At 40.7% G+C, this 14,041-nt stretch overlaps 1 protein-coding gene across 13 annotated transcripts in view; it reads right to left on the bottom strand.

Moving 5' to 3' along the window:
• Positions 1–14,041, bottom strand: part of CDON (cell adhesion associated, oncogene regulated) — a 98,089-nt gene that overhangs the window by 43,495 nt on the left and 40,553 nt on the right. For all 13 annotated transcript variants that reach the window (XR_009406890.1, XR_009406881.1, XR_009406884.1 and 10 more), the window contains 4 exons: positions 13,750–13,893; positions 12,614–12,901; positions 10,469–10,738; positions 4,024–4,374 (listed from right to left, as the gene is read on the bottom strand). Coding sequence is in view for 9 of the 13 variants with exons in the window: in XM_059414236.1 (XP_059270219.1) it covers positions 4,024–4,374; positions 10,469–10,738; positions 12,614–12,901; positions 13,750–13,893 (1,053 nt within the window). In the remaining 4 variants the exon portion in view is untranslated. The remainder of the gene's footprint in view (positions 1–4,023; positions 4,375–10,468; positions 10,739–12,613; positions 12,902–13,749; positions 13,894–14,041) is intronic.

The following is a 14,041-nucleotide window of genomic DNA, read 5'->3' as shown; positions in this document are numbered from 1 at the left end:
ATTAACATATAACATATTATTTGTTTCAAGGGTACAGGTCTGTGATTCATCAGTCTTAACACCATTCACAGCACTCACCACAGCACGTATCCTCTCCAGTGTCCCTCACTCAGCCACCTGATCCCTCCTATCCCCTCCCCTCCAGCAGCCCTCAGTTGGTTTCCTGAGACTCAGAGTCTCTTATGGTTTGTCTCCCTCTCTGGTTTCATCTTGTTTCATTTTTCCCTCCCTCCCTCTAGGACCCTCTGTCTTTTTTCTCAAATTCACCATATCCGTGATATCATATGGTAATTGTCTTTCTCTGATTGACTTATTTCGCTTAACATAATACCCTCTAGTTCCATCCACATCTTAGCAAATGGCAAGATTTGGGGGGTTTTGATGGCTGCATAGTATATATACACCGTATCTCCTTCATCCATTCATCTGTTGATGGACATCTAGGTTCTTTCCATAGTTCAGCTACTGTGGACATTGCTGCTATAAACATTGGGGTGCAGGTGCCCCTTCAGATCACTACCTTTGTATCTTTGGGCAAATATCCACTGGTCCCACCACGGACATAGGGTAGCTCTATTTTCCACTCTTTGAGGAATCTCCATGCTCTTGTAGTAGAATGACCTTTTAATCATTAGCAGTTTCATGGATCCCCTGGGCTGGTTACCACTGGGAAATGGTATTCAGTTGGCCAAGAGTTTAAAGACCACAGGCCTCAAGTGATCCAGAAGCAGGAGACAAACTTGTTTTCCAGCCGGGGTCTAACCATATAAAGTCAAAATTCCACTTCTGCTCTTTAGGATGCAGTGAGACTTTCTGTAACTTTTATTAAGAAGGAGATTCAATTCCTTCCCCTCTACTACTTCCAGTAATATAACTTGGAATACTCATGAGCTACTAGACACAATTTATAAGGGCTCAATGCTACTTTCAAAAGTTTTTTCACATACGTTACTTCAACTTATCTTCAAAACAACTCTGTGAGGGCACCCAGGTGGCTCAGTCTGTTAAGCACCTGCCTACGGCTCGGGTCGAGATCGGAGGGTCCTGGGATCGAGTCCCGTGTTGGGTTCCCTGCTCAGCAGGAAATCTGCTTCTCCTCTACTCTTCTCCACTGCTCACAATCTCTCTCTCTCACACACATTCTCTCAAATAAATAAATAAAATCTTAAAAAAAAAAAACAAAAAACCTGTGAAATGGTCAGATGAGACATCTTTTTTTAAAGGTAGGACACTTTTTGAATTGGAAAAGAGACTGATAAAAACACTACTTTTAATGGCAACAAATTTAATGACTCTGAATTGAAACTAATTAAACAAGGAATATAACCAAACCTGTCAAAGCCCTTCCCACTGTGACCACTCACGCCAGCCACCCTCCCCAGACTGTCCCCCCTACTTTAGTTCTGAGAGTTACAACCCACTCTATAAATATTTATATACCCAACACCTCAAAACCCAAGGTCTCTGCTAAGAGAAGGGGTGGTCATCTCTCTCTTTGACCTTGCTTACTCCCCTCTTCACAAAAAAAAAAACAAAGTAAATAAGCTCTCAGTATGTTAGAATTTGATAAGGCTCAGACTCCTGTAAAGAGAAGTGGGTTGTTCTATATTGTTGTGAGCTTTGAGGAACTCACCTGGATCTTAAGAACTACGGAGCATGCAAAAGAAGAAATGCAAGGGCCACTTAGGTAGGATGTCAGTGATGGGGTGACTTACTATACATGATAATGGCATTTATCAAGACTTAAAATCCTGTGGGGGGGGATCTTAAAGCTCTAGAAAGTTCTAGCCTAAACAAGTTAGCTTATGCACCTTCTAAGGGATTCAGATCTTTCATATTTAAAGCGAGGCAATTAGACAAACTATCTAGTTCCATCAGCTACGACTATCCGGTCTATGCCTCCTGCTACCCTGTATTTACATGACACAATCACTCCATCCAAGCAGTGCCTGGGCTACACCTGTCTTACAGCTAACAAGTTTGAGTAGAGCCACTCTTATTTTTGCTTAGCAGAACAGATACGTACACACACACCTGTATCCATACACACACACATTTTTATATATGTATACCTTTATGCAGCACTCAGCCACCTTCTTTGAGGATTCTTAAGATGACTAAATCAGTAACTATTCCTTCCGTCCCTAATCACTACCTGGGGTAACTACCATGTACTGTTCAGTAGATAGCAATAATTATAACCTAATACTTAGCATTTGAAGGTTTCCTACTGCCAGACACCATTCTCAACACTTTGCACATACGAATTCCTCCAATTCTCACGTCCACCTGATGGGGAGGGCCTTTGCTATGTCTGTTACACAGATGAGGAAATAAGCAGAAAGGAGTTCAAGGGTTTGTCAGGTCTCAAAGCTCCTAAGTGGCACAGCCAGGAAGCTAACCCAGCATACAGGCTTAAGCCCCGCAATACCTCCACCTCTGGCATGCACAGAGGGGCACAAGAGGATAATGGAAGTCCCTGGTCTTCCCTACTTCTCCCTACCTACAGCTTCATCTGGAGCTAGAGGGTCCCTATGTGCATGCGAATGGAAATACATGTGTACACATCCAACCTTGTCTACTTCGCCTTCACACCTGTGCAAAAGACTGCCCCCCTGGCCACTCTTCTGGCTTAATGGTCCCGGCCACTGGTGGTGTGGCCTGCACTCTGGAGGACAGACCATGGAGAGAGACAGCTGTGTGGAACCAGACTGTGAACTAATGAAAGCAAGGAATCCCAGAGCCCTGTCCTGCTCTATAGAGGGAGGAACATTGGGTGCCAGGCTCTGGGTAAGCACAGCCCCTTGACCCCGTGGACTCTTTGACCTGTGGGATCTGAGGGCCCAGGCAGAAGAAGGCCACATGAAGCTCTCTAAAGCAGCAGCCCACGGCAGGGCCCTCAGCTCCAAAACTAAGGGCAGTACTCTGCCTCTTGCACGACAAGGAAGGGGACAGTCTCCACGCCACTGACCACCTGCAGGAGAAGGCTGTTCTGAGTACTCACTGACAGAAGGTTTGGATTTGAATTAACCTTAATAATATTGATACTCTATACACTAGTTTCTCAAAAACTGTATAAGGCTTTTAAGACCTCCTCAACAAAAATCAGCAGAAGATCAAGAATGAATATTATATACGCAGCCATAAAAACAAAAACAAAAACAAAAACAACCTCTGAAATCTTGCCATTTGCAATGATGTGGATGGAACTAGAGGGTATCATGCTAAGCAAAATAAGTCAATCAGAGAAAGACAGTTATCATAAGATCTCACTGATAATGAGGAATTTGAGAAACAAGACAGAGGATCATAGTGGAAGAGAGGGAAAAAATGAAAAACGAAACCAGAGAGGGATACAAACCATAAGAGACTCTTAATCCCAGGAAACAGACTGGGGAGGGGAGGGGGATGGGAGGGATTAGGTGGCTCGGGTGGTGGACATTGGGGAGGGTATGTGCTAAGGTGAGAGTTGTGAATTGTGTAAGACTGATGAATCACAGACCTGTACCCCTGAAACAAATAATACATTATATGTTAATTTTTTTAAAAAAAGAATAAATGTTATATATTCCATTAGAAAGGTAATGTAGTACCTCAGAGGAAAAGTACCTCTGAGTAAGAGGTACTGTTTGAAAGGACCACGATTCCACTTCCCCAATGCTCGAGACTCTGGATACTGTACTTACCAAGGACTCCCTTGAAAAAAATGTCTGCAATGACCATTTTCAGTAGCTTAGAAAACCAAAAGCATTAATCACGCAAAGAGGTCATAACTAGGGCTTGCTCCCAAAGGAGAGCTGTCCACAGGACAACCACAGCCCTAACAAGAAAAATCAGAAAGGGAGATTAAGGTTCATCGGTTCATGTGAAGACCAAATACCAAAAACTACAGTTCTGTATTTCACTATCATGGGGGGCAGGGGATGATTGCTGGACTCATGAGAATAATAGGCATCAAAGCACTTTATCGCCTACCATTGGAGGAAGCTGATCACCTGAGAAAAAACAAGAAAGGCCACTCACCCACTGAGAGGACTGCCTCTGACCGTGTACTGCCATGTTCATTGGTAGCTTCGCAGGTGTATTTCCCGGCGTGCTCCTGGGTGACAGCCTGAATGTACAGGGAGCTTGCGCCAGCCCGGGACATGATGAAGTAGACCGGCTCCAGGTCAAAGCCCCCAGGTCGTACGTGTGATTTCCGGGATTTGGATCTAAGCACTTGAGATGGATGGCTGGTTATCAACCCATGCCTGTCGTACCAACGCATGACAGGGACTGGCATTCCAGTGGCGTTGCAGGACAAAGTCACAAAGTCTCCATCTACCACCTGCGCACTGGCTGGTGATGTAATTATAACTGGCTTGAGTCCACCGCCTGTTAAAAAAGTAATTCACACACACACAAAGTAAGAACACCATTGTATCTACAATGCAAAAAAACATCAATTCATCTTACTGTATAAATGTTCTCAACGTTGTGCCCAAGTAGCAATCTTCAATGCATCCTTATACATGTGTTTCTTCAACAGTGTTTTTTTAACTGAATGTTAAATCAACATTAACATTATACTCAACATATAACATTAGTTGCAGGAGCACAGCATCATGATTCAACACAGATACATGCTTTGTGAAATGATCACCACAGTAAATCGAGTTAACAATTCTCTAAGCAGTGTTTTACATGCAGAACAGTAGGGAGAACATAGTCATTCACAGAGATAACAGTTTCTGCAAAGTCACGTGCAAAGAGTGATACAGTAATGATAATAATAATTAAAACAAAGATAACTCGCTTCTTTTTAGTTCCTTCTCAAATTTAGCAAGTAAAACTGCCCATAAAAAGTAGAATTCTTTGGGCGCCTGGGTGGCTCAAGTTAAGCATCTGCCTCCAGTTCAGGTCACAATCCCAGGGTGCTAGGATCGAGCCCCGCATTGGGCTCCCTGCTCACTGGGTTGCCTGCTTCTCCCTCTTTCTCTGCCGCTTCCCCCAATTGTGCTTTTCTCTCTCAAATAAAAACATTTTTTAAAAAAGTAGAATTCTTCATTCTAGGCTCCTAGACATCTCCTACTTGGACTTCCTGTCTTCTAGGAAAAAAAGAATGTATATAAAGGAATCTGTTGCAAGCTTTCCACCATGTAACCCAGACACATCTGACCACTCTAAGTACAGAACAGGCAAAGCCAAAACCTCAGGCTTTAAATATGAAAACAGTGTGAAGGAGCATAAAACAGAATAATACTCCTTCACAAAAACGTAGTTAACTCCTGGGTCGGGGGAGAAAAATCCTGGGAGAGAAACCAGTTCTGTGTAAAAGTTGATGAACGTATTTCTTACCAAATACATGAACAACACTTTTTTCCCAAACGATGGTGAAACCAACTCTTTCCTTGTGGTCCTAGGTAGGTATCATTCTCTGGAGATTTTTTTTTTTAAGATTGATTTATTTATTCGAGAGAGAGAGAGAGAGAGAGAGCAAGAGGGAGAAGCAGAGGGAGAGGGAAAGAGAAACTCAAGCAGACTCCGGGCTGAACACAGAGCCTGATGTGGGGCTCGATCTCATGTCCCATGAGATGACAACCTGAGCTGAAACCAAGAGTCGGGTGCTTAACCGACAGTGCCACCCAGGCACCCCTGGAGCTATTTTTAAGTGCACCTACAATGGAATATTAATTACAAATGGCATTTTCTCCAGCGCAGCCTTTTCTTCTTCCGGCCCTACTTCCTACATTTGACAAAACCATCACTTGGTATAAATACATTTCTGAATTTTTTTAAAAGATTTTATTATTTATTTGACAGAGAGACAGAGATCACAAGTAGGCAGAACAGCAGGTAGAGAGAGAGAGGGAAGCAGACTCCCTGCTGAGAAGAGAGCCTGATGTGGGGCTCGATCCCAGATCATGACCTGAGCCAAAGGCAGAGCCTTAATCCACTGAGCCACCCAAGCGCCCCACATTTCTGAATTGTTTGCCAATCTAGTCAGTGTAACAGCTTGCCTCACTGGGCATAACCTGCCTCTCCCTGAGTACTAATGAAGTTGAACATCTCTTCACCTGTGTCACTGATATTTTCCCTCCCTTGTGAAATGACTTTTGTACATATTTTTTATCTCTTTTGTCATGGTTCAGAGTTCTTCAGAAATTCCGGATACTGTTCTTTTATTAGTTCTACATGTTACTAGTAGCTTCTCACAGTGTATTGCCTTTCTTTCCATTTTTAGTGGTATCCTTTAATAACAAAGATGTTCTAATTTCAATGGAGTTGCATCAATCTTTTTTAAAAAATTAGCTCAAAGTGTCTTAAGTTTTGAAACCCAATCAGATAGACACTCTCCTGTATTTTCTTCAAAAATTCTGCCATCTCAGGGTGCCAGCGTGGCTCAGTCAATTAAACATCCGACTCTTGATTTTGGCTCAGGTCATGACCTCAGCGTTGTGAGATCAAACCCCGCATCAGGGCCCCCGTGCTCAAGAGGGAGTCTGCTTGGGATTCTGTCTCTCACTCTTTTGCTGCCCCTCTCCCAATCCCACTTACACTCTCTACATAAATAAATAAATTTATTTTCTTTTTTTGTCATCATTCCTTTCATAGATGGGACTTTAATTCATGACGAATTTGTCTTTGTATACATTATGACTTAGGTATTTAATTTTTCCTCATTTTGACAACCAGTTATCCCGCATCAAAACTTGAAATGGATAGCCTCCTCTTCATCAACAGCAATGTCCTTGCGTGCAAAATGTCTCTTCGGTGGTCTCTGTCTCATTCTAAGAGTCTATCTGTTCCTGCACCAGTACGATATATTTTAATTGCCACAGATTTTTGTGTACTATTATCTGTAAAAACAAGTCCCCCATGTTCTTTTTCTTCTTCTTTTCCTATGTCTTAGCTATTCTTGGGCCTTTGCTCATCCATATAAATTTCAGAATCAGTTTGTCAAGATTCTCAAAATACTCTGATAGGATTTTAACTGAAATTGCACGAATCTACAGCAGAGGTTTTGAAATGACCTGACAGCTGTCTAATACTGAATTTGGGTTATCCACCAACTGGTCTACCTTTCTAAGTTACCTGGGCCTTTTTAATGTTGCTAATACTGAAAGATCACTTTTAAATTATATTTTCTGTTTGTTGCTGCTTATAATGATTAATATTATGTGTCAACTTGATTGGGCTAAGGGATGTCCAGATAACTAGGCGTGTCTGCAATGGTGCTTCTGGAAGAGATGAGCATTAGAGCTAGTGAACAGAGTACAGCAGATGGCACGGCCCATCATGGGTGGGCACCATCCAGTCTGCTGAGTGTCCCGTAGAATAAAAATGCAGAGGAAAGGTGAATTCTTTCCCTGCTAAAGTTGATCCATCTTCTCCTGCCCTCGGACACGAACATCAGCCCTTCTGTTTCTCCAGCCTTCGGACTTCGGTCAGGACTCACACCATCAGCTCCTCCGCCTCCCCACAAACACATCACACTACTGGCTTTCCTCCTTCTCCATTTCCATAACCATGTGAGCCAATTCCTATAATAAATCACCTCTTTTTTATAACTTATATATTCTAATGGTTTTGTTTTCTGGAGAAACCTAATACACTGGCATATAGAAAGACACTGATTCTTGCTTGTTGGTCTCCCACCAGCCACCCTGCTAAATGCTTTTATTATTTCTAATAATTTGCCAGCAAATTGAGAATTCTCGATGTTGGCAATCACGGCAATTATAAATTAATAATGATTTGGTTAATTTCTTTCTTATCCTTATATAGTTTATTTTTCTTGTCCTTCCGTGGTTAGAATCTCCAGTATGATGATAAACACAAGAGATTTTAAAGAGAATGTTTCCAGTATTTCACCACTAAAAGTGATGTTTCTGGTAAGTTTCTGTTAGATACTTTTTATCAAATTAAGAAAATTCCCTTCTATTTCTATTCTTCTAAGAGTGTGTAACAGGGATACTGAAGTATGTCAAATTTTTCCACCTCTATTGATATAATCATATTATTTTCCTTTTTTATTCAAAAAAAAGGATGAGTGACACTTTAAATTTTCTGACAGATTCCTGGGATAACTCCTTAAGCAAGACAGATTTCCTTTTCTTATATGTGGATGGCTTGCTAATATTTTAGATAGGATTTTTGCATCTGTGTTCATAAATGAGACTGACCTTTGATCTTCCTTTCTTATGCCATTCCTTTGTGATTTTTAGAATCAAAATCATACTGACTGGAGAGTTCCCATTTTCTACTTTTCTCTGGAAGGGTTTGTGTAATATTTGGAATGGCCTGTTACTTAAAAGCTTAGTAGAACTCTCCACAAAACCTGCTGGCCTGGTGTTTTCTCTGTGGGAAGATTTTAAACTCCTAATCAGTTTCCTCCGGATAGTACAGAACTATTCAGGCTTTTTAATTCCTTTTAAGTCACAGCCTTACTAAGCTGTATTTTTCCTAAGAATTTGTCCATTTTTGCCTATATTTGTAAGTTATTGGCACAAAGTTCAGCACATTCTTACTTTTAGTCTCTACAAGACTTTTACTTTTTGTCCCTGTTATTATTTATTCATATTTTGCCAAAGATTTATCCATTAGATTTTTCAAAGAACCAACTTTTTCTTTATGGATCTTTTCTCCTTTATCTTCATTTTCTGTTCAACTGATTTCTGCTCCTATCTTTATTATCTCTTTTCCTCTGCTTTAAATCTCTTCTGTTATTTCACTTAAGCTCACTAATTTTCAGTCCTACCAGTTTTCTTATGAAAAAAACTTTTCTTTATAAGCATTCAAGGGCGCACATTTCCTTCCAAGTTCTATTTTTGCTATATCCTACATGATTCGATCTGTGGCATTTTCATCACCAAAGTATATTAAATTTCCATTATAGCTTTTTTTTAACTCCACTATTGAGGAGTATGATTTTACATTTCCAAATACATGCCAATTAAAAACTATTTATTATTAACTTCTAAAATAATTGCACGAAGGTCAGAGAATTGGCCTGCATGACACTGACTGTTTAACACTGGAAACAGTTATAACTCATAGACAAAAGACTGATTTCCTAATATATAAAGAACTACCAGTCCACAAGAAAGAAGACCAACAATCTAATTTTTAAAATGGACAAAAGACAATGAAAAGTCAATATATGGGAAAGCAAATTCAAATGACTCATACCCGTGAAAAGAAGCCCAATTCACCATAATAGAAGAAACATAGATCCAAAGGTACTTTTTTTAACCTAGCAGATTGGCAAAGATTTAAAAAACAAATAACACTCTGCCTTGGTGAGGACAGGAGGAGACAGGCAGTTACACGTTGCTGGTCGGTAAGAGTATAAAGACCAGTAATATATTTTTTTTTAAAGATTTTATTTATTTATTTGACAGAGAGAGAAATCACAAGTAGGCAGAACAGTAGGCAAAGAGAGAGGAGGAAGCAGGCTCCCGCTGAGCAGAGAGCCCAATGCGGGGCTCGATCCCAGGACCCCGAGATCATGACCTGAGCAGAAGGCAGAGGCTTAATCCCCTGAGCCACTCAGGTATCCCAACCAGAAACAATTTTGCAGAGCAACTCAGTGATATCTACCCACATTACCAACATATACCTGCTTTTATTCAGCAAGTGCATTTCTAGGAACTTACTGTACAGATATTCACAACTATGTAAAATAATCTATGCAGAGGGACAATCGTTGTATAACTCCTTAAAATGGCAAAAGATTAGAAACAGCCATCAATATGGTACTAGCCAAATCATTACTATATCATGATATACTATACTATATCATGATATACTAAAAAAGCAGCAATGTTAATACAGGAAGATATCCAAGATATGTTAAGTGAAAAATTCAAGGTGAAGAATACACCAATGTTTAGGGGAAAAAACAAAGAGATGTTATTAAAATGCACACAGACATGTTATGTGTGAGTGATCCTAAAGGCACATACAAGAATATTCAAGAAACTGATAAAATGGGGCGCCTGAGTGCCTCCGTGGGTTAAAGCCTCTGCCTTTGGCTCAGGTCATGATCCCAGGGTTCTGGGATTAAGCCTGGCATGGGGCTCTCTGCTCAGCGGGGAGCCTGACTCTCTGCGTACTTGTGATCTCTGTCAAATAAATAAATAAAATATTTTTTAAAAAAAAGAAAGAAAGAAACTGATAAAACTAGTTAGTTCTAAAAGCAATATGGTTGGCTGGGGAATAGGAATGAGAGATTTTTACCATATGCCTTTTAAACTAGGTAGTAATTGTTTAAAAAAAAACACTGAAAAAAATTTTTTCCAATGAGGTTGGTCAAATAATATTGCTTCATCATGGAACTAGAAAGGAACGTGGGAAATAGGCATTAGTTTTGTTATGATAATAGGATTATACCTTTTTAGTAAAAATGTTATATTTTCAACCAAAACGAAAGCTTATCTGTAAAAGTAAAACTCCCTATGATTGCGTGCGGGGACCCAAAGCCTACCTTTTTCAATCTCAAGTCTCCCAGTAGACTGTATGAATCCAATCCCATTATCTGCTACACACTGATACAGCCCCGAATCTTCCAGGGTCACACCGCTGATTCTCAGTCCATTTCCCGCAGTGAGATGTCGTGGGGAAGGACGAACAGGCTGCGCGTTATGGAACCAAGTGCGGTTGGGAGTTGGGTTCCCGTGAACCTCACAAGTGAATTGTACTGTGGCGCCCAGAGAGACGGTCTGATCCTGTAATCCTTTTGAAATTGACGCATTTTCTGAAAATCAAACAAATAAATTAAACTCGAGCCCCTAAGAGGTACCTTCTGAAATTACCACACGAGACACAGAAAATCTTTCCTCTACCAGTAACTAGTTGAAACCAGATTGCCTTGTTCACTCACATTCTCCCATCCGCTGTGGTCATCAAGAAAAAATTAGAAATGTATCTGAACTTTCTTCTAATAGGATAAACCATATGTTACTAATATGTCATTGTCTCTTTTTCTAGATCTCTCAACCCACTTAATTCACACACACCCCTTGGGCTTCTCTGAGCCTTTGTTTCAGGTGATTTGTTTAAAATAAATAGTTTCCCTGGATTTCACATTAAACAAAAGCCAAAACAGAAGAATGCTTATTTGCAAGTTAAATTCTTTCCAGGGTCATTTCTGCCTTGTTTTATTTTTTTTTTTTTCTTAAAGATTTTATTTATTTATTTGACAGAGAGAGATCACAAGTAGGCAGAGAGGCAGGCAGAGAGAGAGGAGGAAGCAGGCTCCCTGCTGAGCAGAGAGCCCGATGGGGGACTCGATCGCTGGACCCTGAGATCATGACCTGAGCTGAAGGCAGAGGCTTTAACCCACTGAGCCACCCAGGCGCCCCCTGCCTTAAGTTTAGACAGATACTTTAAAATCCATCAAGTCACTTACACCTAGAAAAAGCAAATTATTTACCAACATTTGTAACATCTATCCAAGTTATTTGATTATGCATATTAATCTAGACCTGATTTTCACTGCACTTTAAAGCTCACCCGCCACACCCTTCCTTATTTCCTGTGTTACTAGGTCAGGCCACTGTTGCAAAGAAACGCATGTAGAAGTTTATGAAAACTATCTTTACTATGAAACCACTTACTACCTACTATTTCTGGCTTGTATGAAAATCTGTTTTGATGACAGAAAACATGTTCTGCTGCTAGACATGAGGTAGGTAGCTGGAAGAAAGGAAAGGAGAAGCTTTGAGATACAGTGTATATATAGAAATGTGGGCAGAAATAATGCAAATTTTATGAGCCAGATACAGTAAAAGCATCCCAAAAGGGAAAATAAAATCAAATAGTTTTTTTTATGTTTTTTAAAATTTATCCACTTGACAGAGAGAAAGCGAGCACAAGCAAGGGGAGGGGCAGAGGGAGAGGGGGAAGCAGGCTCCCCGCTGAGCAAGGGCCTGATGTGGGACTCGATCCCAGCACCCTGGGATCACAACCTGAGCCGAAAGGGATGCTTAATCGACTGAGCCACCCAGGCGCTCTGAAATAGATTCATTTTTGAGATGACATCTCTCAGTCAGTACTCTTAGTTACTACTGCCAGGTACTGCACACTGATACAGTCCAGACCCTTCCATCCCCCTGAATTCCCATCTCTGTCCTCCATGTCATGAAGAAGGAAGAACAAAGTCTGGATGACATAAGCAGGTTGGGGGTGAGGTTGTCATGAGCATCCCAGGTGAAATGTTTTATGCCACCAAGAAATACTGTGAAACTCTGCCAAATTCAGCAGGCCTTTAAAAAAATGAAGCTTGTTCTGACTACTGGTATAGGTGTTTCCAACTAGTCCCTGTTTCATTGATAGATCTTCCATTCAAGGGCACCTGTGTGGCTCAGTTGGTTAAGTGACAGCCTTCAGCTCAGGTCATGATCCCGGAGTCCCGGGATCCAGTCCCGAACTGGGCTCCCAGCTCCACAGGGAGTCTGCTTCTCCTTCTGATCTTCTTCCCTCTCCTGCTCTCTCTCACTTTCTCTCTCTCTCTCTCTTAAATAAATAAATAAATAAAATCTTAAAAAAAAAAAAAAGATCTTCCATTCAAGGATCAGTTAAGCCAGGAAATCAGCCTGACTTGAAATCCAGTTTAATAAGGAACACTCACCTAGTACATTAACCATGTAAGTCACACGTTGTATGTCTCCAGACTCGTTTCCCACTATACAAGAATAGTTTCCAGAGTCCGCTGGGTCAATGCTGTCTGTGGCAAGATGAGAATACAACCTTCTCCAATTGCTTCCTGGCACAGCATCCTGACCATCCTTTAGCCAGTGCACTTGAGAAGCTGGGACCCCACGCACCACACACTCCAGCGTGACAGGGCTATGAGAAAGGACAGCTAATGCCTGTGACAGGGTGGGGTGCAGAATGTGAAAATCCTCTAAAGAAGGGCCTGGAAAAAGAACACAAAAGATTTTTTATTATTAAATATTCACGTCCAAACTCTTCCTTAGCAGATGTGTGAGAGCCTTCCCAACTTCCCATTTATTCTTCTTTACGCTACGAGGTCCAACTTGTAGCTAATTCATTTTTAGTTGAGAATTAAAATTAAAACACCTGATGACGCTTTAGAGCTATTTCTGAATTAGCAGTTGAGAAAATGTTAAATTTCTGACAAGACCAGAAACCAGTACTTTGTTTTGCTTTGACTATTAGTTCTATCCCAGTTCAGCTACCATAACCTGCAAGAGAAAAACACGTATTTTTTCATAATTCACAGTTAGCCACCAATTTGATTACCATGGATATAAAGTTACATTTTCTCTGTAATTTCTTTTTACTTGAGTGAAGGGTCAAGTTCTCCATATGCTTTCCACTCCGTCAATCTTGACCAAAATTCTCTTCTAAAATCCATTATCTTTTAAAAACATGTTCAAGGGTGCCTGGGTGGCTCAGTAGGTTAAGCCTCTGCCTTTGGCTCAGAACATGATCCCAGGGTCCTGGGATCAAGCCCAGCATCAGGCTCTCTACTCAGCAGGGAGCCTGCTTCCTCCTCTCTCTCTGCCTGCCTCTCTGCCTACTTATGATATCTCTCTCTCTGTCAAATAAATTAATAAAATCTTTGAAAATAAATAAATAAAAACATGTCCAATACCATTCCATAATGCATTTATGTATTTAATGTTTTATAAGACTCTCTTACGATAAGCAAAGAAGATGAACTCTGATTTCCCAATGTTTTATAAGGAAGGCCTCTGAGGTAACTTCTTCCTAGTTACCATTATTCTCTCAAATACTTACGACTCACAAGAAGCTTTCGGCCAATGGGTTCAACTTTTAATTCATTTGTGACAGGATTAAAAGCTGCACATTTATATGATCCCTTGTCTTCTAAAGATACATTCAAAATCTGAAGATTTCCCGATGGAAGGATTAAGTAATTCTCTGAGGAGAGAAGGGAATGCAGTTAAGCCTCTAGAAGATACCAATCACAACAACTGAAGGTTGATAGTTGTGCTTTAAATTCAGACGTGAGAAGAGCAGCAAGTAAGCAGTCAGGAAAAATGCATTAAATGAAAGAAAGGGAAAGTCA

This window comes from Mustela nigripes, chromosome 1 (assembly GCF_022355385.1).
Source record: "Mustela nigripes isolate SB6536 chromosome 1, MUSNIG.SB6536, whole genome shotgun sequence".
In the NCBI taxonomy this organism is placed as follows: Eukaryota; Metazoa; Chordata; class Mammalia; order Carnivora; family Mustelidae; genus Mustela; species Mustela nigripes.
The sequence above is the reverse complement of the archived record's forward strand: the minus strand, read 5'-3'. Positions and strand labels throughout refer to the sequence as shown.